A 24,982-nucleotide genomic window follows, 5' to 3' on the forward strand; every position below is an offset into this window, starting at 1 on the left:
GTTGTGGTTGCCTGTTGCTTGCAGAGATAATCTCTAGCTCCCCCGTGACCTTGTATTGGATAAAGCGCTTAGAAAACAGATGGACCAGAACCACACCTAAATACCAGATAAAACAAACAGGGACACAGACAAGATAAAGGGTAGGACTAGGAAAGATGCGCAAGAGCACACCTGTTACAATAATCAATAACATGACCGCAATCATCTACAGTATTTCTAAAACATCCGTCAGTCTCCATGTTCTTTATATCTGATACATTTTACGTGCAGGTTCAGTGACTGGTCAGCCATGCATATTGAGTGCCAAGACGTGACAATAGTATCGATATTGGCTTTAAGCTTACTGAGCAGTAAAAATTATGGACGTAAGATTAATGTTAAAATCTCTAAAAAATCTCGACAGTGACACTCAGAACGTAAAAGCCCAAAACACTTCCAGTATTGCTGATAATAAACACACATGCCAGTTTTTGCGCCAATGCCTTCCAATTACTTTTTGTCCGTTTGCGCCACACATACGACACCACCTCCTGCGCTTCCTTCCTCCCGCATTTGGTTCCGGCGGAAGCTTCTCCTTCACCAAAATATTATTTTTAAAGTCTGTGCATATTATATCACCAATGCAGAAAGAAAACAAATTCCTGAACGTGTTTAATTTTCGGTGTATGTTTACCTTTTAAAAACCGATGAGTCCCAAAATTAACTTGTTTTTACATGACCGTAGGAACCACGATGATGTGGTACGTGTTTCCAGGGGGCCCTCTTCTACCCGTTCACTCACTTCCGGCCTATGTCCCCCTAAAAGAAGGTCCTGGCGGCGCTCTAGCTCCGCGGATCAATTTTTTAAGCGTTTGGTGCAATCCGAGCTGAATCGGAGCCATCAGAACCGCAATCATGGTAAGACTGTCTTAGACATTTCCTAGGTTAACATATATTCTGTAATTCCGAGGTATTTGAGTTTTAGGAAATTGTTGGGTTTGTTAAAGTCGCTTACCTTTAGCTTGGGAAAGGCCAATGTTGGGCGCGCTTGTGTTGGGTTTGAGTAAACCCGTCTATGTCGCCTTCTCGTTTCCCGAGTACACAGTATTGAACTGTAACTCGGAACCTGGGTTCTAGTTAAGTACAGGTTAGCTCGAAAGCAAGGCCTCGGCATCCCCAGAAACTTGGAATGAATGAAGCCGATGCGTGTTGTGTTGAATACAGAATCTTGCACGGTCGCCCAAACCGGTTCGATGTGTATTTGCAAAACGGCGACTTTGGTTATTCCACTTCGTCAGTGGAGAAAGCTCGGTACGTTTTGGGCCTCGGTGCATTAAAACATAGTCTACAATTATAGTCTTTCACGCCGTTTTAAGTGTTCACTTGAAATGAGGCCTGTGGTAATGAGCGGTGCACCGTTGAGCTGGGTTGTATAACCATTGTCTTCGGTCTGCACGGCACGCCACAAACACCGTGTCCAGTGGGGTGAAGGAAGTGAGCGAGCATCGTAACATCACATTGTGTACTGTAAGTCTTGTGTATAAAACACTAGATCCTACACAGTAGCAACTCCACATTCACAAGGAGTCAGTGCAGTGAACCATCATGAATAAAAAAAATTAACTGGTATGGGGTGGATTACATAATGGTTGTTCGCAATGGTTGTTCGTTCTAGGGACTTCTGGCTGCGAACAACCCAGGTGGTTAATTAAAATAGGTTTCATTTAGATGTGGGGTCAGTTCTATAATAGACCATATAATATGGTCATATTGCTTCTAACGTGCTCCTTTGTGGAGTTATTGTGATGGCCAAGCCAACTTTAAAAATATAGATTTAAGGCTATATTTTTCTGTGTATTGGGGAGGAAAGTGGGCTCACTACTCTGCTATGCTCCTGTTCATTACCTAGTGAAGTTTGAGTAAGCAAAGCTTATTTAACTATAGCTCCCTGGGAAGGTGGTGTGAAATCTGTGTTCTGTCCAGGTAAAGGTGCAGTATACTCGTTTCTCTGGTCTTTTAATCCTTCTTTTCTTCTGAGAAGACCTGAACTGCTCTAGGCCCGGAGCCTCCCTCTTTGTTTTGGTGGTTTCACAGTTGATGTGATCGCTTCCTCTCTCTTTGTAGACGGTGGGAAAGAGCAGTAAGATGTTGCAGCACATCGACTACAGGATGCGCTGTATTCTCCAGGATGGGCGCATTTTCATTGGGACCTTCAAGGCCTTCGACAAACACATGAACCTCATCCTGTGTGACTGTGACGAGTTCAGGAAGATCAAGTAAGAGGCTCTGGTGGTTTTTTAGTATCTGGTGTTCTCATGCACCACTATGCTTCCTATAATATAACAAATATATTGGCAAAGATAATGGTCACAAATAAACTTTTTTTGTTGAGTTCTTGTATAACAAGCTTACATCTCCAATTTATGTTCAACCTGGTATATAGAGGGCATCTGCTTCCCAGTACATTGCCAGGGAACTGCTCTCGCCTCACCACTCCTTTTAATATAATTACCTGAAACTGGTTAAGATTCATCTAGGATGATTGACTCACTGGAGGGGGTTTGAAGTGTCCGTCTGGGATTTCCTGGCCAACTGTTCAACAGTAAGCCTCCTCTGGCTTGATCTGAAGTTTGTAGTGTTATGAGTGAGTTCTGCATCCTTCCAGCCGCAGCCTGAGATGTTTATAAAGCTGCCATTCAGATGGACTTTTGTACGTTGTCTTGATCTGTTCTGTGGTGATGGGTTTCTGGTCTGCCTAATAGCAGCTCACATGGGGGGTGGGGGTGGATGCAACTTTTATCTGCATCAGTTACTGTGTGACGCTGCAAAACGTGCAGTCCAGTCCCACCTGACGGCTTTTCCTTTCAGGCCAAAGAACTCGAAGCAGCCGGAGCGCGAGGAGAAGAGGGTTTTGGGGCTGGTGCTGCTTCGTGGTGAGAACCTGGTGTCAATGACCGTGGAGGGTCCCCCACCCAAAGACGTAAGTCTGTCCCATTGCTCAGCAGATCTGCAGCACTGCTTCTAGACAATGGCACTCCCTTTAAGTTCTTTCTAATTGAATGGGCTCAATAAAAAGTGCTTAATTTTGATTTATCAAGTCCCCCATAGAGAATAAATGTGAGCTCTTCTGCACTAAAGATCACATTTTCAAGTCAAGATGCTTTTTTTTTTAAATGATGCATATGTCTGTCTTCTTACCCCTTATGCCAAGATCCCATTAGCTGGTATGACTCTAGTTCTAAAAGTTAAGAAATTAAAGGAGGCTTGTTTGCGCTCTAAAATTGCAACCGGATCTGGCACGATTGCTGAACCTGCGATGCACGGTGTGCAAATTCCTTATCTTCTGTAAATCGTGATTTTGCATATGTGAGTTTTTCTTGCACTCGGTCCACTCCTGTGTAAGGCTGCTGTTTTATGGGGTTCCTGTGCTTCCGTGTTGCAGACTGGCATTGCCCGTGTGCCCCTGGCTGGCGTGGCCGGAGGTCCTGGTGTGGGCCGCGCGGCAGGTAGGGGGGTTCCCGCAGGAGCTCCAATGCCACAGGCACCCGCTGGGTTGGCCGGCCCTGTCCGCGGCGTGGGAGGCCCCTCGCAACAGGTAATAAATCCCCGCTCTCTCTCCCACTGCCCACTGGAGGCAACTGCAACGTATTTGACGGCACATACCATCCACCTGTGGAATTCTTCAGGGTTTTTATGTCAGGCAGTTAGTTTTCCTTGCTAACCGCTGCTTAGAATTTGTGTTGTGTACTTTGCTCTTGATCTGATTTTCATTTAGTCCTCCCTAAAATAGTGCACATTTTAATCTTTGGATTTAAACTTGTTTCAAACTGTATTACCTTTGATTCCCGGGCATCTCATTTTGTACTGTTCATTTCAGCTCCTTAATGGTTTGTAAGAATTAATTCAATTAAGTTTTGGTTGCATGTTAAAAGTACAAAATGTTCTGCACTTTTAATAGTTTGCATACATTTGCCGGCCTTTTGCAAGTAATAGAGACTCTTGTAGTGATTAGAGGTCAGATATGATGGAATTTAATGTTCAGTCTGATAAATCCTAAAGTCAGCCCTGGTCTGGGAAAGCCCAGTGTACCTATTTCTAATGATTAGGAACATTTGGAATTGTTTAATTGATTTTTTTTTCCAAGAAGCGGTAATACTTTGAAGTTTAGAGAGGTTTGTGACCTTAAGGTCACCTACTTCAGAAAGCAATGATTTAATATTTTCAAAAGTGGGGCTTTCCAGGGCCAAAGTTGGAGACCTGCTTTGCGAGCTATAGAATTTGTTTCCATTTTTCATGGATTGGTTGCGTGCAAGAACTTGCACTCTCCTACGGTGTTCATTCTTGGTTTGATTGGCCGAAGTATTTTGAAGGGCCAAAAGAAAGGGCCTTCTTCAGCTAAAACGTTGTTTTCTTCTTTTTTTCAGCATGGAATAAACCTATTGCTTGTTCCTTTGCAGCCTATGCATGCTGACGCAGCTACCCACCAATAATAAAAGCTTACTGATTTCAGTCTTGTGTGAGCAAGTTATCCATTGAGATCCTGGCTGTTTGACTTCCTTGACAGGGGTCCATTTTTGTTGAAGATATGACGTGCTCTTTCTGAACGCTCTTCCCGGTCTTCTTCCAGGTGATGACCCCACAGGGCAGGGGGACGGTAGCGGCGGCAGCAGCAGGGGCCAGCATTGCAGGGGCCCCCACCCAGTATCCCCCAGGAAGAGGTGGACCCCCACCCCCCATGGGCCGCGGAGCACCCCCACCAGGTACACGCTTTTTTTTTCAGCTTGTGCGTAGTTGCGCTTAAGCCAAGACGCTGTAGCCTCAGTTTGCCAGGGCAAGTCATTTTATTGGACTAATTACTGAGTAGTGTTCTTCTTACTCAAAGTTGGGGGGGAATAATATGGGTGACCTTGAAGTCCAGGGTGTTTGAAAAACCCTTGTTATATACACAGGGTTTTCACTGGTCTGAATATGTAATATGTGAATAAGTATTGCACTGAAGCTGAAGGGAGGTTTTTCTAAGTGGGCAGGAGCTGTGATGATTTCATTATCGAGCTGATTCTGATGCTGAGTCTACTGAAGCAGGATTACACTGAGCTCCTGCCTTCTTTACATTTAGAGCACTGAAATCTAGGACTGATATGATTGTCTCCAGTGGCTATACTGCAGTGTTTCAGGTTAGGAGTTGGGATTCATAGATGTAAATGTACTAGAATAACTGAGCAGTCCCCTGCAGAGGCCAGGAGTGTGGGGCTCAGTTGTTCTTGGGGTCTCTGTAGGAGATGGGCTACTTCAGAAAAGACATTTATGTGTATCGTATTAAGTCTCTTAACTATCATATGAAAACATCCTTCTCCATTTTGAAGTCTGAAGATCCTGCTTCTCTTCCACCGCAGGTATGATGGGCCCTCCGCCTGGCATGAGGCCCCCAATGGGCCCACCCATGGGCATGCCTCCTGGCCGCGGAGCCCCAATGGGCATGCCCCCGCCAGGGATGAGACCACCCCCCCCTGGGATGAGAGGTAAGGCGCACACTAACGCCGTGTCCTTACAAACAACTTACTCGCTGTCTGGGCTCCTCCGGTCGTGCTTTAGTTTTTTCTGGATTCTGTGGTTAAAGATCACAATCCCGCCTGTGACATCCAGCAGCCATCCAGTTAATTTTGTTTTCCGAGCATATCAAGTCTTTCAATACTGAATTCTGTTGTCTGAAATTCAATTCCTTGAGGGGCCCCATCTTCCTCTGAGCTTTGTAACAGCTTTAATTACAAATACAGCACTTTTCAAACAAAACTCCCTGTACAACTGCAATGCTGCATAGACATAGGGCTTGCATGTTGTCATCAGTAACATTCTTGTTTGTGTATCTGCCTCAGGACCCCCTCCTCCAGGAATGCGCCCCCCCAGGCCCTGAGCATCTCGGTCAGACTGTCGCTTGACGCCTGGAGCTGAACCCCCCCTGCACCAGGACTCTGCTTTTTGCGTCAAGTTCTTGTATAGTTGTGTTTTTTTTATTTTGGTGTAATATTTTTAAATAAATTGTTTTGGACAATTCTGTTTCATGAAGTGGTTTTCTTTTCAAGATTCCCGTTACTCTGTGTATGAAATTGTGAATTTGCTTGAGCTGAATTTTGACCTTCTGTTACCAACACCTGGAGTAAGTGGTTGTAGTTCTTCACTTAGGCCAGATGAGAGTGCTGTCCTCCCACCTATCATCAGAAAGCTGCTAATTGCTGGTAAGAGTCATGGTAACATGGAGACTATCCTGGGAGAGAGGTTCACAAGATGGCACTGCACCTTGTAAGGGGTGCCAGGCATTCACAATGCTGTCAGATTATTTAGGCACCAGCTAACCTAGTTGCCATGTGTTGGAAATATGCACCTGGAGTAACACAAGGAAGATACCCTGAGCTGGGGGACAAGCTGCAGACATTGCCAACAGAATTGCATTTTCTCATAGTTCAAAGATTTAAACTGTTTTTGTCAATAGAGATATGCAATATGTTTTCATTTTAGGTATGAACTGACAAAATTTTGTGTGAGCAAGTGGTTTGAAAGCCAAAAGGGGTTGTGGTTTGGAGCATGCATTGGTTCCCACATGAATGAGAACAGGAGTGTGCTCTTTGCTGCTGGTAAAAGTGAAAGATGAGTTAATGCATGGGTTTTCTTGTTACTGATGGTTACCCAACAATAAATGAGTATAAATTGTCAGAGGATTCTGGAAGTTGCTCCCTATCTCTGACGAAAAAGCTGAGTTTTGATTCTTAAACTGAGCTACTTGCATTCCTATTAATTGGTTAAGTGGCTTCTCCTATTTTCTAAGGTGAATGAGGGACTTTGCAACCTTGTTTATGGGTAACACGTGACATTTATATATATAGAATATTAATTTTATGTGACTCATCGTCTATATTAATGTGATATTGTATATGGCTAATGAACATGGGTAAAACATTTTATTTGGCTCTTATTGTAGACATTGACGGGGTTGAGACAATGGGTTCCTGTCCGTTCCCGATCTTAATTTGACGGATTAGCACGGAATTTCTGAAGAATCGAGTTACATGTTTTTTTCCGATTTAAATGGGACACTTTTGCGATGGAAAGAATCTTTAACAAGTTCTACTTAAAAGCATGTAGATTTCGTAATGTGTGCAAGACGTAGAACAGAAAGTGTAAAAGGTGTCGTGAGATATCGAAGTCCCATCTGGTGCTGTAGGAACGATAATATTTCAGGACCTGTTTTGGGCTAGCCTCGGAGGGGAATGATAAAGCAGGCGGACCAACTTCCGCATATTGAGCCACACGTGTGCGTCTCCCAAGCAGTACCCTCTTCAGTACTCCATGTGTAGTTGGGAAGCTAGCACTAGTAGCAACGACGTGGATCGGGACCGGGAATTAAAGAAACGACACGACGAGGTTCTGAGAAAGTTGGACGTTGACTTATATTTGTATTCGATGAGGTGGGGAAACGATTAGAATTCACGTTTAGTAGCTCTCGGGTTCAGCTGTTGTCGTCCCACCTTCGTGTTTTTTATAAATATAGATTTGAATCCCAAAACCTGTTGAAATTGCTTGAAATATACATTACTGTTGGATTAACCAATCTGAAGGGCAGCCAGATTGGTGCGAAACCATGTTGGCGGATTTGGATCTGATCGGAACCATTCTTGATGAGGATGAAGTGCCCGAGGAACCCGATACAGAATCTGAAGACGAGACGGTATGTTTTTTTTTTTTGAGGGGTTGGTGATATTACTGTACTAGCCAAATACTGTCGGCAATTGCGATTAAAAGCTAGGCTACCTAAATTTTAATTATTTGAATTCTAACTAGTTCTAGGAGAGCCCATTGATAGAAACCAATGAAGCTGGAGGCATAAATAGGCACTGCCTGTATCAAAATTATATTCAATGTGCATGCTAATGTAATATAAAACTGCCACTTTCACAGCTAGTGAAAATTAAAAACAAACTCCCAGTTAAAGAATGGCAAAATATTCACGTTTTGCTTTTGTAAGTTATCAGTCAGTTTAGGTAGCAGTATCAGAAATGTGTTTTGTATATAAAATACCCCTTGTATATGTTATATACAAATGGTAGGGTGGTCATTAAAAGTCTTTACACTTTATCTTGAGACTTGCACTACAAACACTTCATGTGTGCCATAGCATTTGCTGTACAGTATCTATTCTTTTTTAATTTCAGCTGTGTCCCTACTTTTAGTACACATTTGTGCGGGTAACCGTCTTCTCTATAGAAAAAAGTGACATATCGCCAATGTAATAAATTAGTGTCATTATAACTATTTAAGCTCATTCAAGTTCAGGAGCAGAAGCCACTGAAGTGAGTTTGACTTACTAGCTTACTCTTTGATTTTAACCAAGAAGATACATTGGCTGAAGATGCGTTAACAAGCTAGAGAGTTAGATTCGGAGGTCGAGCAGACTGATCAGGCAGTGCATCAGCTGTGAGAGTTTTCAGGAGGTCCTGGCTAGTGGCTGGGAGCTTCTGTAAAGTGCTCCGAGGTCCTTCTTCTCCCTTCAATCCAGTGGACTTCTTCAGAGCAAAGAGCGAAACATGTAGAAACGTCATGGGTTTGAAGCTGAAAAAAGGAAGTACATCTTTACCCAAAGGGTTGCGGGAGTGTGGAACAAACTACCCAGCCATCCTGTCAAAGCCGATATCCAGGCTTCTTTCAAGTAATGGCTGGATGAGACCCAGGGACAAGTTATTCACCAGTGGATTGACTACTCAGTATCAGCCGGTATAATGGCCTCCACTCATGTGTATCTTTCTTCTGTTCCATTGCGCCAGGAGCAGCCCATTGTCCTGGCACAGAAACGGCAGGCCCTTCGAAAGCACGGCCAGGGGGACTTCAGCGCCGACTTTGAGTTCGGGGAGCGGGATGGCCTGTACAGCGAGGACTGGGCTATGGCAGACGTCATGGCGCAGCTGAAGAAGAGGGTGAGTGCGTGGCTCCTAAAAACGGCAGCAACATCTGCGCGCATGCTCACCTCATAAGGACCTCTGCTTGGGAAGCGATTTGGGCTCAGCAGGCTTGAGATCATTCAGTTTACTCTGGCTAAATTGTAAGGCCACCTGTGAATGGGGGCTTCATGGGGTTGGCTTGCTGTTGTCTGAATGTGATATGGGGTTTGGGTTCAGGGTGTTATTTTACTGTGCAGTAGTACTCCCTGTGGCTGTGAATGCGTAACTTTGACGGGGATTTGGCAGACAGGGGCTTTGAAATGCACTGGGGTATTTCTTAGCTGGTGGCACAGCAGCAGCCCTCTGTGCTTGTCCAGGCAGCACTGAGGTTGTTCTTGAAGGTTACGTCAGTCATTCCTCTCACACTTGGCTCTTTTGTTTGCACTGGGGGCTTGTCACATGATAAGAGGTGGACAGTGCTGGTGTCGGAGGATCCATCGACCTTAGTCCAGGATGAGAGTTAGAAATTGGAACCGAGCGCAAGGTGGCAAACTTATCCTCCCCCTCTCCTCCGCAGAAAGCTCCTACGACCTTGGATGAGAAGATTGAGAAAGTCCGTAAGAAACGGCGAACCGAGGTGAGTGGCCGGTCTTTTTGAGTCAGGAGGGCAGGATTGTTCACAATGATGACGGGAGCCATCGCAACAATAGTAGCGGTGCCAGTGCTAGTAATAAAGTTTTGTGAGTGTGGTTCTCCATATAAAAAGTTATCATCAAGATCCTTAAAGAGAAAATGAATAACTGGCTCCACTTTTCCAAAGAAATCCTCGTCCCACCTTTGAACTTCCACTCTTGCTGCATTTGTGGTGCACAGGAATCTATTATCAAGCAGGGAAAGACCGTGTGTATCTGTGTGTATCATATGTCTGTGTAGGAGAAAGCAGTGAAGGAAGAGAAAGAAGATGGTGAGGAGTCTGAGGCCAAGCAAGAAGGAGAAAGTCAGGAGCAAGAGACAGACGATGATGATGAGGAGGAGGCGGAGGGAGAGGAGGAGGGAGCCAGCAATGACAGTGAAATCGAGGAAGAATTTTCTTCAGCTGATGAAGAGGTCTTGACCAAAGCCGGTAAATAACATGTTAGCAAATGAATGATATGTGTGTTACACTGTGTTTGCATGGAGCTGGGGATGTGTGGGATTGTGTGTTATTTGTCAGTGTAAAGTGTTTTTTGCACATCAGGTAGGAGATGCGTGGTGTTTCAGGGTTACGTTATGGATTTTGGTGCATCTTCGTGTATCTATGCATGCGACGAGAAGTATTTAGTAGTTAGTCCAGTAGTTAAGGTAAAGTGCTTGGACCAGGATATTCCCAGTTCATAACATGTCTAAACTAATCTTATTGAACATGTTTCTCAACCACCATAAAAAGCTGTCTTATGCATATTAATATAAACACTTGCGTTTCTAGATTGACCCTTGTAGTCTTACCTTATTTGAACTTCAATTCAATTCAATTGAATTCAACTTTATTTGTCATTATACTTACACAGGTGCATAGTATAGTGAAAAGTGTTTCTCATTAGTCACTAAGGAGCAGTATATAAATAGAACAGAAGATAAGACAATAGACAGTAACGCAATAACAATAACAGTAATGTGTAATAACATAACGTAATCAGAACTGTGCAAAATCCGCAAACAGAGAAAAGAATACAACAGGACAAAAACAGTGCAAGGTAATTCGGGGAACAGTGCAAAAACAGTATGGTGATGAATAAATATTACAACTAATACAGTTTTACCGAGCTATCGAAGGGACAGTACAATTTCGGCTTACATTCGGTTGTCGTGTGTGTAGTGTTGTTGGAGTACAGTCCTTGTGGGTATAGGAAGAGTTAGGAGAGATCGTAGTATGATGGGAGGGAGTGGGGGCGTCACCAACTTGACGGCTCTGGGGAAGAAGCTATTTTGGAGTCTAGTTGTGTGCGACTGGAGTGACCAGAACCTGGTAGGGGAACAAACAAGTTATGACTGGGGTGAGTGGGGTCAGCTGTAATTTTCCCAGGGTTTTATGAGTGATCTATTCTCCTTGCCACATTGTGGGTGAAACTGTGAATTGGTAAGGTAACGAAGAGACAGAAGCCAATGCACCAACTGAGACGCAGTATACACAACCAAAACAAACCAGCCTGGACCAAACACTCTGATATTCGTGTCTTTTAGTACTGTTGTCATGTACACATGCCATTGAGGTATTACAGCAGTCTGGCCTGAGAGTGGTGATGATATACGGGTCCCTTCCTTTTCTGGGGAAGGCTATTTCTCGGATGACAGCATGTAGAAGAGTAATCAAAGGGTATTCTACATGCATTGGCTGCTTTGTACTCAACATCTTTGCTTACAAGTGTCACTGAGGGAGAAATGCCTAAGCGGTGTTCAAATCTAGCATCAGGTACAGACTTAATGCATACCATCCCTGCTCCTCTCACAGACACCCTGAGAGAGAAGGACCGTCGGAAAAAGAAGAAGAAGGATGGAGAAGAGGTAAGAGAGGAGCTATGCCCAACCTCCCCCCTTTAAATCGAACAATTATTTTTTTCCCTCCTCTTCATACTCAGGACCAGCCAGTTACTTTATACTGCGGTGATCAGTGCCAGCCCTGGAGTGGTACACGCCTTGTCTGACATATGCTGTCAGACCTTGTGCTGTTTTACTTACCTTAGGAGATATAGGAGATTTGGCGATAGGTGGACTGACCCCAGTCCTCCTGAAAACACCACAGGGTCACAGCTGTCCCACACAGCTCCCTGGGATGCTGCTGTTGGGTGAGCTGAGATCACTTCCCCTGGTCTATGTCAGCAGACCCGACACAGCTGGGCTCTGGCAGCACATATCCGCCCTGTAGGTGTAGATGAAATAACTCGCACTATTAAATTCCTGAAATAGCAGAGTGTGCCCCAGCGAACTGGGTCTGCCTGCTGTTAAAACCCGAACTGCTCAGCTCTTGCGTCGTCATCCACCAAGAAGGGGCGAGTTGCTGCAGAAAGTAATGTGGCTTGACCAGCAGGTGGCACTGTTCCTTCAGAAATTCCACTCCAGTGCCTCTGCATAGTGACAAATGACCCTGGGCTATAATAGCTATCTTTCGTTTGAGTCCAGAGTTAATGGCGACTTATAGTCATTAAATATCTTGCACACTGTTTCACGGAGTAGGGTTGCTGTCCCCTGTTCCCTGGGCTACTTCAGTCTAGAAGATCTGCAAGTCTCACTGTAATTTAATTACTTACCTCCTCTGTATCTAATAAGGCCTGAAGTGCAGTCTGGCACAGAATGATTGCTGTGTAACATTCCACCATGTGCTGCACTTTGGTTGTTAATGATGCGAGTCCCTCTACTGCCTCTACAGCTCTTTGGGAACTTTCAGGATGAAATGCCCTATGTAAACACTGAGAATTATTTTTTTTTTGTTGAGTCTGTGCTCTGTGTTTCTCCTTAGCCTCCTGAGGCCTTCTTTGAGGATGCTTCACAGTACGACGAGAGCCTGACCTTCCAGGAGATGAACTTGTCCAGGCCACTGCTCAAGGTGAGTCACGCACGCTCGATGTGCAGTGTGCTGTGTGGTGAGGATCACCTACCCCCCCAGACACATCCAGCAGGCTGTGGGCTGTGGCCTGTGGCCTGTAGCACACATCTTTCCTGTGGGTCCACATGAAAGCGCTCCTATTTGTGCTGTTGATTTAAAAACCTGCACACAATAACACAGACATGAATGTGTCCTGAACAGCACTTTAACTGAAATGCAAATACACCAATTAGGGGCAGAGCAGTGGCTCTGTGGCTAAGGATCTGTGCCTGTGGCTGGAAGGTTGCCGGTTCAAATCCCATGGCCAGCAGAGGAATCCTACTCCGTTGGGCCCCTTAGCAAGGCCCTTAACCCCAGCTGCTCCAAGGGTGCCGTATAAATGGCTGACCCTGCGCTCTGACCCCAAGCGTCTCTCTCCCCGCCTGTGTATCTCATGGAGAGCAAGAGTACGCGAAAAGAAAAATTCCTAATGCAAGAAATTATATATGGCCAATAAAGTGATCTTATCTCTTAATTCATATGCACTGTAACTCGCACCTTTCACACATGCTGTCACACATGTGTTTCACATGTGCTCCTGCGCTTATTACACACTTCTTCAAGAAATTGCTTATGCCTTGCAGTACTTGTCCTTTGTTTCATTGTTCACTGCGGTCCTTCTTGTTCTTTCCTTGCTTCCCTTCCAGGCTGTTGAAACTGCCATCTCTTATCGGGTTATTCGTCCACATAAACAGATCTAGATCCTAATGCACACTTTATCAGCGTTTGCACTTTCTGCGCCATACACATTCCATCCAGATTCAGCATCAGTCCCTCACACTTCACACCATTTAAGGAGTGTCTTGGGTTGCTCGCTTCATCCCCACAACCCCTTCTGAAAACTCACACACTGCAGATACTGTATATGAACACAAAACGTCACTGCATGTTTGCAAAGCACAGAACACAGATCCAGGTTTGACCAATAAAAAGTCTTTTGACTATTTCTCCTAGGCTGTCACTGCAATGGGGTTTAAGCTGCCCACTCCCATTCAGAAAGCCTGTGTGCCTGTGGGCCTCCTGGGCAAGGATATCTGTGCCTGCGCAGCCACTGGGACAGGTGAGTTACTTGGGCGCAGGCTGGGAATTAAACCGCTAACTGAGTACCACTAGAAGCCTTGAAGGATGATGTGCATATAAATAGGACTTTACCATAAACCCATTCTGGGAAAAAAGGACCTGACCAAATTGTCTCACTCGTAATCTGCAGCTAGCTGCATTGAGTGTTCAGATTGCATATGCATGAAAGTAAAATTTAATTTTTCTGCGTAAAATTGTGTTTGAGGTTTAGGCGTAGCAAACCGCATTAGGGAGAAACGCTTTCTTGACATTTGTGTGGCACGGGTTTCTCAGTAGATGTAAAATATAGGGTTATTTTCTGCTTTTTAGGGCTGACTCAGCAGTTAGTCACCTTGCAGTTTGAGGTAATACTGATGTTACATTTTTGTTAGCAGTTTAAGGACTGTGAGAAAAACAACATGGCTGTTTAGCAAGTTGCATGTTCAGGAATAACATAACTTATAAGTATAGCACTGGGATTTACCCATTTGTTTAAATATCATCCACGTAATTCTTTTCTGTTATTTGTTCTGACTTTTTGCAGTAAATATTGAAGCTCTTTTTTTGTTCATCATCTCTCTGTCTTCCTTCCTCCTCTTGCCTTTTTTCTTCTTCTTTGCTCGCTCTCCTTCCTTAATTCTCCCTGCTTCCCCTATCTCTTTCTCTCTTCTCCTCCATGTCTTGCTTTCCGTCTTCCTGTCTCCCTGCTCCTGCCCTCTTTTATCTCTCCTGCCTACATGCTCGCTCTCTCACACTCCGTTTCCATCTTTCACCACGCTCCTGGTCCGTTTCCCTCCTGCTCCTCCTTCCCCCGCTGTCCCTCTCTCAGGTAAGACGGCTGCCTTCATGCTGCCAGTCCTGGAGCGGCTGATCTACAAGCCCCGCCAGACACAGGTGACCCGGGTGCTGGTCCTGGTGCCGACCCGTGAGCTGGGCATCCAGGTGCACTCAGTCGCCCGCCAACTGGCACAGTTCACCAGCGTCACCACCTGCCTGGCAGTGGGTAAGCGCGAGTAATCACACACCCTTTATCCTCCCCTCCACAGCGCACACGCTCCGAGTCCGGAGTCACAAGGCTCATCTTTGAGGACGTTAACGTTTTAATTCCAGACGTAGATAGCTCTCAACCTGTGTCCTGTTCCTTTGTGTCAGGTGGTCTGGACCTGAAGTCCCAGGAGGCCGCGCTGCGGGCTGGACCAGACGTGCTGATCGCCACACCCGGGCGTCTGATTGACCACCTGCACAACACGCCCAGCTTCGAGCTGAGCCACATTGAGATCCTCATCCTGGACGAGGCTGACCGGTATGTTTGAGTGGCAGGAGGGGAAGGAAATCTGAATGTGTCACATTCAGTTCGTTACCTTTTTAATGTTTTGTATTCGTTCAAGAAATGTCACCCACGAGTACATTATTTAGTATTAATCTGAGTGAAGCGTTGGTTCTTCATCTTGGGGTTGTTATAGTGGAATTCCTGATGTTATTGTCTCTGTTATTTAAGTGTTCTGTAGCTTTGATTTGAAACAGATCTGATTGTATGGAATGTGTTTTTTTTGTGATGGACTTGGGATGAGATTCTTTTAGGACGCTCTTATTAACGGTTAAACACTGAAGAACTGTTGCAGCAGTTTTTGTATTGTGTAATCTGCGATTTGGGAAGAAGTGAAAGGTGAGCCATTTGGAAAAAAATAATTCTTTAAGCATTCTACCGTTTTCAGGTTTTAGTTATTAACCTTAACAACAAATGTAGTTTCATTAAAACAATGTTCATGTCACAATGATAGTGTAGCCTGACAAAACAGAAGTTCCTGGTCAATCATATCAGCTCTCATTTCATAATGCTTTTTGTCAGTCTGTCTGGCATAATTTAAAAGTTTCTCTCTCTCATTTAGACTGCATGATGTAGAAAATAAATTGCATCACTCTGTATTTAAAATTAGATTATTGGCTAATAAAACGAAGAAGAAAGTAAGGATTAGGATTATGTACTGTAATGCAGATCTGTCTTAATATTAAAATATTTGCATAATGTCTTCAGCACCACTCGTAAATCAAGAGCGAATGCACCGTTATGTTGACTGGAGGTGCAGTAGTAATCTTGGTTGTGTAGCAGTGTGAGAGCTCGGTTTGGGGTGTTCCTGAACTCTCCACGCCAGCAAGCCTTTGGCCAGGGGTATGGCTCATGGAGCTTGTGATCACTGTGCTGTGTTGCAGGATGCTGGACGAGTATTTCGAGGAGCAGATGAAGGAGATCATCAGGCTGTGTGCTTACCAGCGCCAGACCATGCTGTTCTCTGCGACCATGAGCGAAGAGGTACTGACTAAGAGACACGAACATCTGTCACGCAGGGAGAAACGTGATCCCCATTAAAGATGAGGCACTTTTATGCCTGTACCATATGATGGTCACTGTGGATTTTGTACCCATTAGGACGAACAATGTTAAGATTATAATGGGTATCCAATTCCATTTAAATTAAATTAGTAGCATGAAACCAGGTTGACAAATCTCTGAACTGTACCATACAGACACTGTGTTGTAGTTCACAGCCCCGTTACTTGTGGCATTACATGAGTATGTTTAAATGCTTTTAAAAAAGAAGCATGGGCCACGATGGACATTGTGCATCTGTTCTCTTTTTTTTTTTCTTTTTTCACAACGGACAATTCATATGCCCCAAGATGACTTGAGCTGGGTCTCAGTGACGTTGTTCTTTTTTTCTTCATCTCAGGTCAAGGACTTGGCTTCAGTGTCTCTCAAGCAGCCAGTGAGGATCTTTGTGAACAGCAACACGGATGTGGCCCCCTACCTGCGGCAGGAGTTTGTGCGGATCAGACCGGCCCGTGAGGGGGACAGAGAGGCCGTCGTGTGTGGTGAGGATCGGTGGTGGGGGGGAGGCAGAGACCGCTTCGGGGTAGGAGAGGGTAGTACCGCTCTGTATTGGCTCTTCTGGGGCACACCTGTGTTTTGTACAGAGTTTTGAGTTAAGAGTATCGCTGCTTTCTGTAGTTGTGTGTGTCCATTAAGTGTGACTGCGTTGGCCCGCTGAGTGTGTGTTTGTTGACCCCTTGCGTGTCTGTCTCAATCAGCCTTGCTGACCCGGACGTTCCAGGACCACGTGATGCTCTTCATCCAGACCAAGAAGCAGGCCCACCGCATGCACATCCTGCTGGGGCTGATGGGGCTGAAGGTGGGGGAGCTGCATGGGAACCTGTCGCAAACCCAGAGGCTGGAGGCCCTGCGGTAAGAAGCTGCCCACCTATCCCAGCATCCCCCACACACATCTGCCCTAAGCACGTAGTGGACTTGTGCTGATTTCTTTTTTTTCTGCTGTTACAACCCAGCCTGCTGGGTAGGTACGTTTTTCTGTTTGGTTACACTCTGAAGTGCATTTTGTTCTCCTTCCCCAGACGCTTTAAAGATGAGCAGATTGACATCCTGGTGGCCACAGATGTAGCAGCCAGAGGGCTGGACATCGATGGGGTGAAGACGGTGAGATTTTCTCTTGCTCTCTTACTGATGGACCCCTTACCTCTGGCAAGGGTAAACTGCCCGTACACTAATACAAGGGACGTCCAACAATGAGGTCTGACAAAGTTGTGTCATATTGGCAAGAGTGGCAGAAATGCTTTTTATTTTTGCCAAACATCTTGCACAGCTGTGCTTCAGTCTCCCCTGCTTCAGAGATGACAATTGTGGTTAATCTTAAAGATGGAGGGGCTGGGTAGAGTGAGGTGGATAGCAGAAGGGATTTAAAAATACTTGTAAACGTGGAAAGTGACTTGTTTTGGAATTAAAGCTGTCTTTACGTGGCATTTGTTTCTCTGTTCTAAAGCACACAGTGGTGTACGGTTTATAGTGGTAGTTTTAATCGGCGATAGTGACCCTTTTTGTTTAGAGTTAAGCACCAAGCTGCGTACGCTCTGTTGAGTAAAATTATCGACTCGCTCCTGCCCTGGGATGTGGGGAGGAGAAGGGGCTGACGCCAGATGCTGTTTCCTTGGTCTGCCAGGTGATCAACTTCACCATGCCCAACACCATCAAGCACTACGTGCACAGGGTGGGGCGCACGGCCCGCGCGGGCAAGACGGGGCGCTCCGTCTCGCTGGTGGGGGAGACGGAGAGAAAGATGCTGAAGGAGATCGTCAAGAAAGCCAAGGCCCCCGTCAAAGCCCGGGTGGTGCCACAGGGTAAGAGTTGCACTAATTCCATCTTGCGTTTCAGAGAAATTGAGTTTTATCGCCATTTTTCTGCTCTTTACAGCGCTGTTGCCCACTGAAGATCACAGGATCTTCAGCGGTTTCATTTCTGTCTCTGGTCTCGTCGGGGGTTCGCATCCTGACTAGTTTTAAGTGCAGCTTGAGTTCCAGCTGCTTGACTCTTCTCTATCAGTAAAGACAGAAGAAGTGAAAATTCCACCTCTTGGTGCAATCTTATGATTTTGGACACTTTCTCTCCTTATAAGCTCCCCTTTCTGAAAAAAAAAGTAAGTGGTATGTAAGGAGAAACACAATTAATTCATTACTTGATAATCATGGCTGATCAGCCTTTATTTTGTTAGTGACGTGTTGTATTTACTCAGTACCTGGAGGACACCCCATTTATAACAATTCCTTCAAACATAAACCAGGATTGTTTATTTTTTCAAAGTCTCCTGAATCTTCTAGGGCTGTGTAGAATTATGTGTCTCCTTTAGGGATAACTGTGCTTAGCTAATTCTGTACTGTATGATGCATGGTGCTGTTTGCTATTTGCAATTAGGAATGATGTATGTTTCATGTAAATTAGTTGTGTTACTCTATAATGAATTTCTCTTCCTGTCCCATTCTACCTCCTTTTCACCTTTAATTCTCTTCTGCTCATTTTTTTACTCTTCCTTCATTTCTTCTTTTTTTGTGTGCTGTCCCATTCCTCTTGTGGTTTCTTTACTCTTCCTGTCATCTTCTCTCTCGTCTTTGTCCTTTAATTCCCCACACTGCCTTCCTCCTTTCGGCTGTAAAACTCCCTTATTGTCTTTTCCCGTTGCCTGTCTTTCTCCGCCTCTCTGTCCGTCCTCCAGAGGTGATAATTAAATTCCGCGACCGGATCGAGAAGCTGGAGAAAGACATTTACTCAGTAATGCAACTGGAAAAAGAAGAACGCGAGATGATCAAGTCGGAGGCTCAGGTAGGGCATTGGAGCAGCTATCCGAAGTAGCATTTCTTCAGGGGAACCCTCATCACTTCTGACTTTTCTTCCAGCACAATTATCAATTATAAAGTTCTTTAACTCATCAAAACATGAAATCAAGCCTTTTGATGTTAAGTGTTTTTTTACATTTAATCTCTGGTTAATCTCTGGGTTAAAAAACAAATACCCAGTAGGCTCCTGAGTGCCTGGCACTAAGACTCTGTCTCGGAGTGTAGATGGAGTTTTACAGCCCAGGCAGCAGCACTCTGAGTCTGAATCGACTGACCTGGGCTCCAGGTGTTGGTGCAGTATTGGCAGACCACTGCCAGGGTGGAGCTGGCAGGAGCTGGTTCGAGTCTCTCAGCTCCTCCTGCAACATTGCTGGGTGCCTGCAAGCTTGCAGTGACATCAGGGAGAGAGGCATCATCCCTCCATGTGGTGCCAGGATATTCAGGAGTGCTGTGGATGAGAGAAATGTTCAAATTTGGGATATACTGTAAGAGAAGAAAGGTTACAAATGTTAGGAGGCTATAAGGCTGGTAGGCTGGTTAGCTAGCGTTTTCTTTAGTGAATCCAACAAAGGAGAGGAGGAGTGTACATGTATAAGAAAGTAATATGAACTTATATTAAAATATTACGATTGCAATCAAGCTCCACAATCAAATTTGTAGTATACAAGATAAGGTAGCATAACAGTATTTCATTAAGATTTCGAAGTGCACCAATAATTATGGCTCTGTGTACTAGTGTGTATGTATGTGCTTTTGTTTTAGATCAGTTCAGCTCAGAAGCGTCTGACCCAGGCCAGCGAGGAGACACAGCCACAGAGGACGTGGTTTCAGACCCATGAGGAGCGCAAGAAGGAGCGAAGTGAGTCTGGAGAGAGGCAGGGGAAGGAGGGGGCGGCGCTGATGATGGACATGAGTCAGGAGAAGGAGAGCAGGCGAGGGGATTTCGAGGCAAACTTGTAGGAGGGCGTGCTGAAATCCGATGGACAGCGGTGTGGAAACATTCGCCAGTTCTTCTCCTCATTTCAAACCTACTGCTGTCACTCACTCCGGATTTCACCGCTGCTTAGAAATGGAGACCATCTGTGTTCTCCATGAAAATACTGCCCTCTACTTGAGCGTTTTCTGTTAAAAGCTGTTAAAGTATTTCATTTTGAGCATTCACTAACTCCATTTGAGCACACTTCGGGAAGTAAGGAGCGGACGCTTTTCCGATTTGCAGGCTGGGGGAAAGGTGTATTTTAAAGCACCTGCTCCTGCTGACAGCGCAAAGGCTAATGTGATGTTCTCCTGGAAATCCTTATTTTGTCTAATAAAATGGAGCGGCCATGCAACTAGCTTTGTACTGTTGACAAGTAAATTGGGAACCTTTTCAGCCCGTCTTCAAGTTGTTGATTTAATTGTTGTCCTTCTGTAGCTCTCTAAACAACTCCGAGCAGGTTAATGATCAGAAATGTCTGACATGCCCATACCTAGGAGATAAAACTCAGGGGCTGAAGCAGTTGTATGCTACTTCTGTATGAATTAAAGAGGTCTCTGCTTATTCCTTTCCCTCTTTTTTTTCCTCTTTCTAAGTGACAAAAGTCCTACAGGAATTCGATTTAGCTTTGAGAAGCAAGAAGAAGAGACAGAAGTTCGTCAAGGAGAGCAAGAAGAAAGAATTGACAGTAAGATTTCTTCCCATAAGGCTGAGCTGACCTAACCTTTAACAACCAGCCCACACCTCCTCTGGGTTTCATCTTCTCTTCTAGTCTCTCAGCACTATCCACCAGCCTCCTTACCCCCTCTCTCTCTCTCTCGTCTCTTAACCGCTGACCCACATTGCTGTCTGCATTGACTCTGCCACCTAAACAGTCGCGTCCTGTAGATTTTGAAGTCTACGAGTTTCCCAGCATTCCGTGCATCTCTCCCCTCATCTCCAGGCAGAAGACAGAGCCCAGTTTGAGATACTGAAAGCGCAGATGTATGCAGAGAGGGTGGCCAAACGAGATCGCAAGCCCAAACGAGCTAGGGCCATTCTTGAAGATGAGCCAGTGCAAAATGGTAAGTGTCTCTTTCACCTTTCGGTTCACTTCCTGGGTAGAAGTTTGTGGGCTAAGAGAATCTTGTTTTTTATCTCACAGGTAAAGGGCTGTAGGAATGTCACAATTTTGTTCCTGTTGAAAACTAGTGGGTCGGTTTCAAGATGTCTTTGAAAATTTTGAAGAAAGGTGGATCTTGGTGGAAAGGAATTTATCCTCAGCCATAGGGAAATACCTCCACACACACATAGAAGTGCATAAATGAAGTATTTCCCACCTTGCTATGTTTCCTACGCTCCCTAATGTCATATAATCATATGGGAAGTGTTGAGATTGTCCAGAGAGGTCTCTTGAGTGAATATCCCTGATGGTCTTTGCTCTTTGACCTCTTGCAGAGAAGCAGAAGACCCGCCAGTCTGGGAAGAAGTCTGTGTTTGACAAGGAGCTGACTAACACAAGCAAGAAGGCTCTGAAACAATACCGTGCGGGGTAGGTAACAGAATGTGAAACCAATTGTATCTAAATCAGCTCCAGGGCTTTTCAGTATTAGTTATCTACAGCAATTTTATGTTTCTATAATACTATTAATGACTGATATCAGAAGCCACTTTAGTAGCATGAAATGAGTACTGTAATCAATAGTAACAGTGCTGGCGAAAATAAAATAATTATATGACTACATCTATGAAAATCAAATCCAAAGTTATCTGTCATATTATTAATATTCATATTATTCAAAATGTGTGTTTTTTTTTATTTGCGTTGACTCATTCTGGCAAATCCCCTCACCTTAAAAGGCAGAAATTACAACAGAAATTCAGATAAAATATTGGCCAGAATTACATTTTTCATTTCATTTTGTTCATGACAGCTTGAGTTTTGAGAAAGTGGGTGAGGAGTAAGAGATTATATTGTAAGAAGACAGAGTGCACCCACATGGTTCACAGTCCAGAATTATTTTTCTTTAAATAGCTGGAACAGAGTAGCAAATCTCAAAATCTCAAAAAGAATTGTCTTTGTCCAAAAGGAGAAGCAGAGAAGTGAAGATATTCTTGAACTTGTGATCATCATAATTACCTAGGAGTGGCCCATACGACATTTATGTTGTGTGTTAACTTTTACTGCCTTATGCACAACTTATGCTTGTATCTCTTTAAGAGTTTCATCTTGAAACAAAATATAACCTCACTTGCATAACAGACTCCCTCATTAATTTTAATGTCTCTTGTTCCTTTTCGTATTGTGGCACACAGGGGTATCATTTCAACACACTTCTGTAAATGCATCTCAAGATGCTACACTGACGTTGCACCACAGCTCAGATCTGGTGACATCCTGGATCTTGATCTCTTGCGATTGATGCGCAAGTTTGTTTTACGGAAAGAAAACCCCTTCTTTCCTTGCCAATAAAATGCTAGATGAATGCTTAGCGGTTAAGCTTGATAAATTGCAGATGGAAATAATTATTTCATATATTTAAAGAAGGGGGAATGACGGTATTCACTGCATGATCTCTCTCTTCCCAGGCCCTCCTTTGAAGACAGGAAGAGGCTGGGCCTGCCCTCCCACAAGAAGGGAGGTCGTTTCAAATCCAAAGCCAAGTATGTTCCACACAGCCAGCTCCTGTCAGTGAAATGGCTTCGTCACATGGGACAGAGCATGACAGGGCATGAAGTTTGAGATTTCTGATGCCGTCTAGTTATGAATCAGGCAGAAATGTGTTTTCTTTTGATATATATAATCTGGAACATACAAAAGTGTAGATTGCCACGTTTTCTCTCTGCAGTGAATTTACAGATGTAGCTCATCTCATAAAAGCTTCCCTGAGATTGCTTAAACCTTGCCAGCTTAAACCTTTTCAGGTGGCAGGTAGACTAGTAAATCAAACCATGTTATATAGAGGGTTGTAAGAATTTTAAAACTTATGATCTCCTGCTCTGTTCTGCATCATTTCTCATGTTAGGTCCCAGCACTCTGCTAATGATCCATTTTTAAATTTTTAAGTCTTAAGGCTTAATCATACAAATGAATTTATTTGCTGGATTTTTTTCATCCTGATTTTTTGACCAGACTGTGATTATAGCATTCACATTGTTGAAATTGCTCAGTAAAATGTAATTGAGCCTCTTTATACCATTTCTTGAATTTTCAAAGCTACAGAACTGGAGGTATTATGTTTTTTAGAGTCACTATACAATTGTAAAGGCAGAGGCAGAGACATGAAGCATGTCTAGAGTGGTTCTTCAGTGCTGTAGCCACGCAGCAACTGGTATTTTGTCCCAGTAGGGTATTTTTCAGTAGAGTTTACAGCATGATTTTAAGTTATTGGGTTTTGTTTTTTTCATAACATTGCTATGAATGTCACAGTATAGATAACCTTTTACGGTGCTTTTGAAGGCAGGGCTTTCATAAGATCCTTCACTGGCTAGGAAACGTGGTGTGCTCTGTTCAGATTATTGACATAATCAAGTAGACAAGGTTGTTCTTCTCTGAAATATCCTCTTTGCCATTTCGGTGTTTCAGGTACCGACGGAAATGAAGAAGTGATGCTTTGACCGTGAAGAAGAGTCTCAGAGTGGAGAAAGAAAAGTGTTTTTCAGTGGTGGACAATAAGACCTGAGAAAATCCTTAAAATCATGGACATTATATCTGCAGTTCCTTGGTCTGCAGGCGACTAAGTGTGGCCGCCAATTCACAGTTAATCCACTGCCATCTAGACTCACAACTGAGGTTTGAGGCAGTTCTCGCCATGAAAGACCCACAGTTAAATAAATGTTTTCAGAAAAGTTAATGGAGGTATACATTATTTGATTATTGCAGTGTTCCAAATGCAAGGCCTATAATCCACTGTTTTTTGTGCTTTCTTCTGGAGTTACGGAACTTGCTTTGTTGGGATAAGATAAGATCACTTATACAAGTCATATACAATGTCTTGTATTAGGAATTTGTCTTTTCGCATACCCCAGCTTGCTCTCCATGAGACACACAGACAGGGAGAGAAGCTTGGGGTCAGAGCGCAGAGTCAGCCATTTATATACCTTCCAGCCACAGGTGCAGATCCTTAGCCACAGAGCCACCGCACAGATAATGTGTGCCTTTCTGTTCTGAGTAAATCAAGTCAGGTGAAACAAATCCTGACTGGATCAAACTGAGTCGCATCTTATACAGATGGACAAGCCCTTGGTATGCTGTGTATTGATTCATTATAAATCAGATCATTTAAAAATGTGGTCACTTTTAAAATGTCCGCTTCTTCCTGCTCCTTCAAGTATTTTGGATAGAAAGAGAAGACCCCCTTCCTTCAAATGGTATAGTTTTTAATTCAGGGATGTCTTCATTCTTAATGTGCTAAATTCCTATCAATTTTGACGAGTGCATGGTTAAATAGAATCTGACACCAAACTGTGAACCGATGATGAGAGATCGGAGTTGGGATGAGAACCAGAAGGTCCATGCAGTTTTCAGGGACAGGGTGTTGGAGGCATGTGAAATGATGGAATTGAGTGCTGGAGATAAATGGATCAGAATGACCTTGACTGGAGCAAACAATTCATCCCTAAAACTGTAGAACAGCAAGAGTCTGCATTGCTTGGAAAGAGTAAGATCAAGTGAGAAAACATTTATATTTAGGGGAGATTCTGGGATGTTGCAATGAAGCTGCAGAGGTCCATGCTGTATTGGGAAAGTATATTAAAGGTTATTAAATTGACACTGCAGTATTTTTCTTTCTGGTATCCTCATTCAATAGGCTTAGAAATGAAATCACATCTTCAGTGCATACACTGACCGTGCTAATGAAAAATACATGTACATTTCCTCCTATTGACATGAACAAACCCTAATGTTATCACAATCGAAAAAGCTCTTACTACAAGATATTATTGGTCGAATAATTTTACTTACCTTAAAACACTGCCAAGAGCAGTTCCGTTAAACTAAATTATTAATTCAAGTCTCTACTGCACTTGGATCATCCCTTAATTTTTAACCTTACGAAAGTCTGCTTCTAAAAATTATACAGATGTCAGTTTTACATGATTGATCTAACCAAACATGTCATGGTAGAATTGTTTTTTCCGAGAGTGTTCTGCGAGAAATAAACTTCCCGAATGTTTTTTTTAATGACATGGGGCTCTTTAAGAATACAGGCTCTAGTGTCGATTGGCTGTTGTCACAATAGCGTGTGGTTGGGTGTGAGATGA

The 24,982-nt window shown here is 44.0% G+C and overlaps 2 protein-coding genes and 1 long non-coding RNA gene across 3 annotated transcripts; 2 read left to right on the plus strand and 1 right to left on the minus strand.

Annotated features, from left to right (window-relative positions):
• Window positions 1-760: 760 nt before the first annotated feature.
• Window positions 761-6,028, plus strand: snrpb (small nuclear ribonucleoprotein polypeptides B and B1). The gene is made up of 7 exons (XM_015364736.2): window positions 761-897; window positions 2,104-2,255; window positions 2,848-2,959; window positions 3,422-3,574; window positions 4,607-4,739; window positions 5,373-5,498; window positions 5,853-6,028. Exons 1-7 carry the CDS (start codon window positions 895-897, stop codon window positions 5,888-5,890), a joined length of 717 nt encoding a protein of 238 aa, XP_015220222.1. The 5' UTR covers window positions 761-894; the 3' UTR covers window positions 5,891-6,028.
• A 1,234-nt stretch (window positions 6,029-7,262) lies between these two features.
• On the plus strand, window positions 7,263-24,489 carry ddx27 (DEAD (Asp-Glu-Ala-Asp) box polypeptide 27). The gene is made up of 21 exons (XM_015364948.2): window positions 7,263-7,699; window positions 8,793-8,942; window positions 9,484-9,543; window positions 9,840-10,029; window positions 11,395-11,447; window positions 12,400-12,486; window positions 13,480-13,585; window positions 14,414-14,587; window positions 14,737-14,887; window positions 15,796-15,895; window positions 16,314-16,455; window positions 16,672-16,825; window positions 16,993-17,074; window positions 17,595-17,772; window positions 18,642-18,748; window positions 19,525-19,621; window positions 20,335-20,426; window positions 20,682-20,802; window positions 21,176-21,269; window positions 22,307-22,381; window positions 23,304-24,489. Exons 1-21 carry the CDS (start codon window positions 7,613-7,615, stop codon window positions 23,317-23,319), a joined length of 2,316 nt encoding a protein of 771 aa, XP_015220434.2. The 5' UTR covers window positions 7,263-7,612; the 3' UTR covers window positions 23,320-24,489.
• LOC107079584 (uncharacterized) lies at window positions 18,875-24,876 on the minus strand. The gene is made up of 2 exons (XR_001480527.2): window positions 24,684-24,876; window positions 18,875-19,210 (listed from the first exon to the last, which is right to left on the minus strand). It is a non-coding gene; the product is annotated as an uncharacterized lncRNA (long non-coding RNA).
• Window positions 24,877-24,982: the final 106 nt, after the last annotated feature.

Source organism: Lepisosteus oculatus, chromosome 16 (genome assembly GCF_040954835.1).
Source record: "Lepisosteus oculatus isolate fLepOcu1 chromosome 16, fLepOcu1.hap2, whole genome shotgun sequence".
Classification (NCBI taxonomy): Eukaryota; Metazoa; Chordata; class Actinopteri; order Semionotiformes; family Lepisosteidae; genus Lepisosteus; species Lepisosteus oculatus.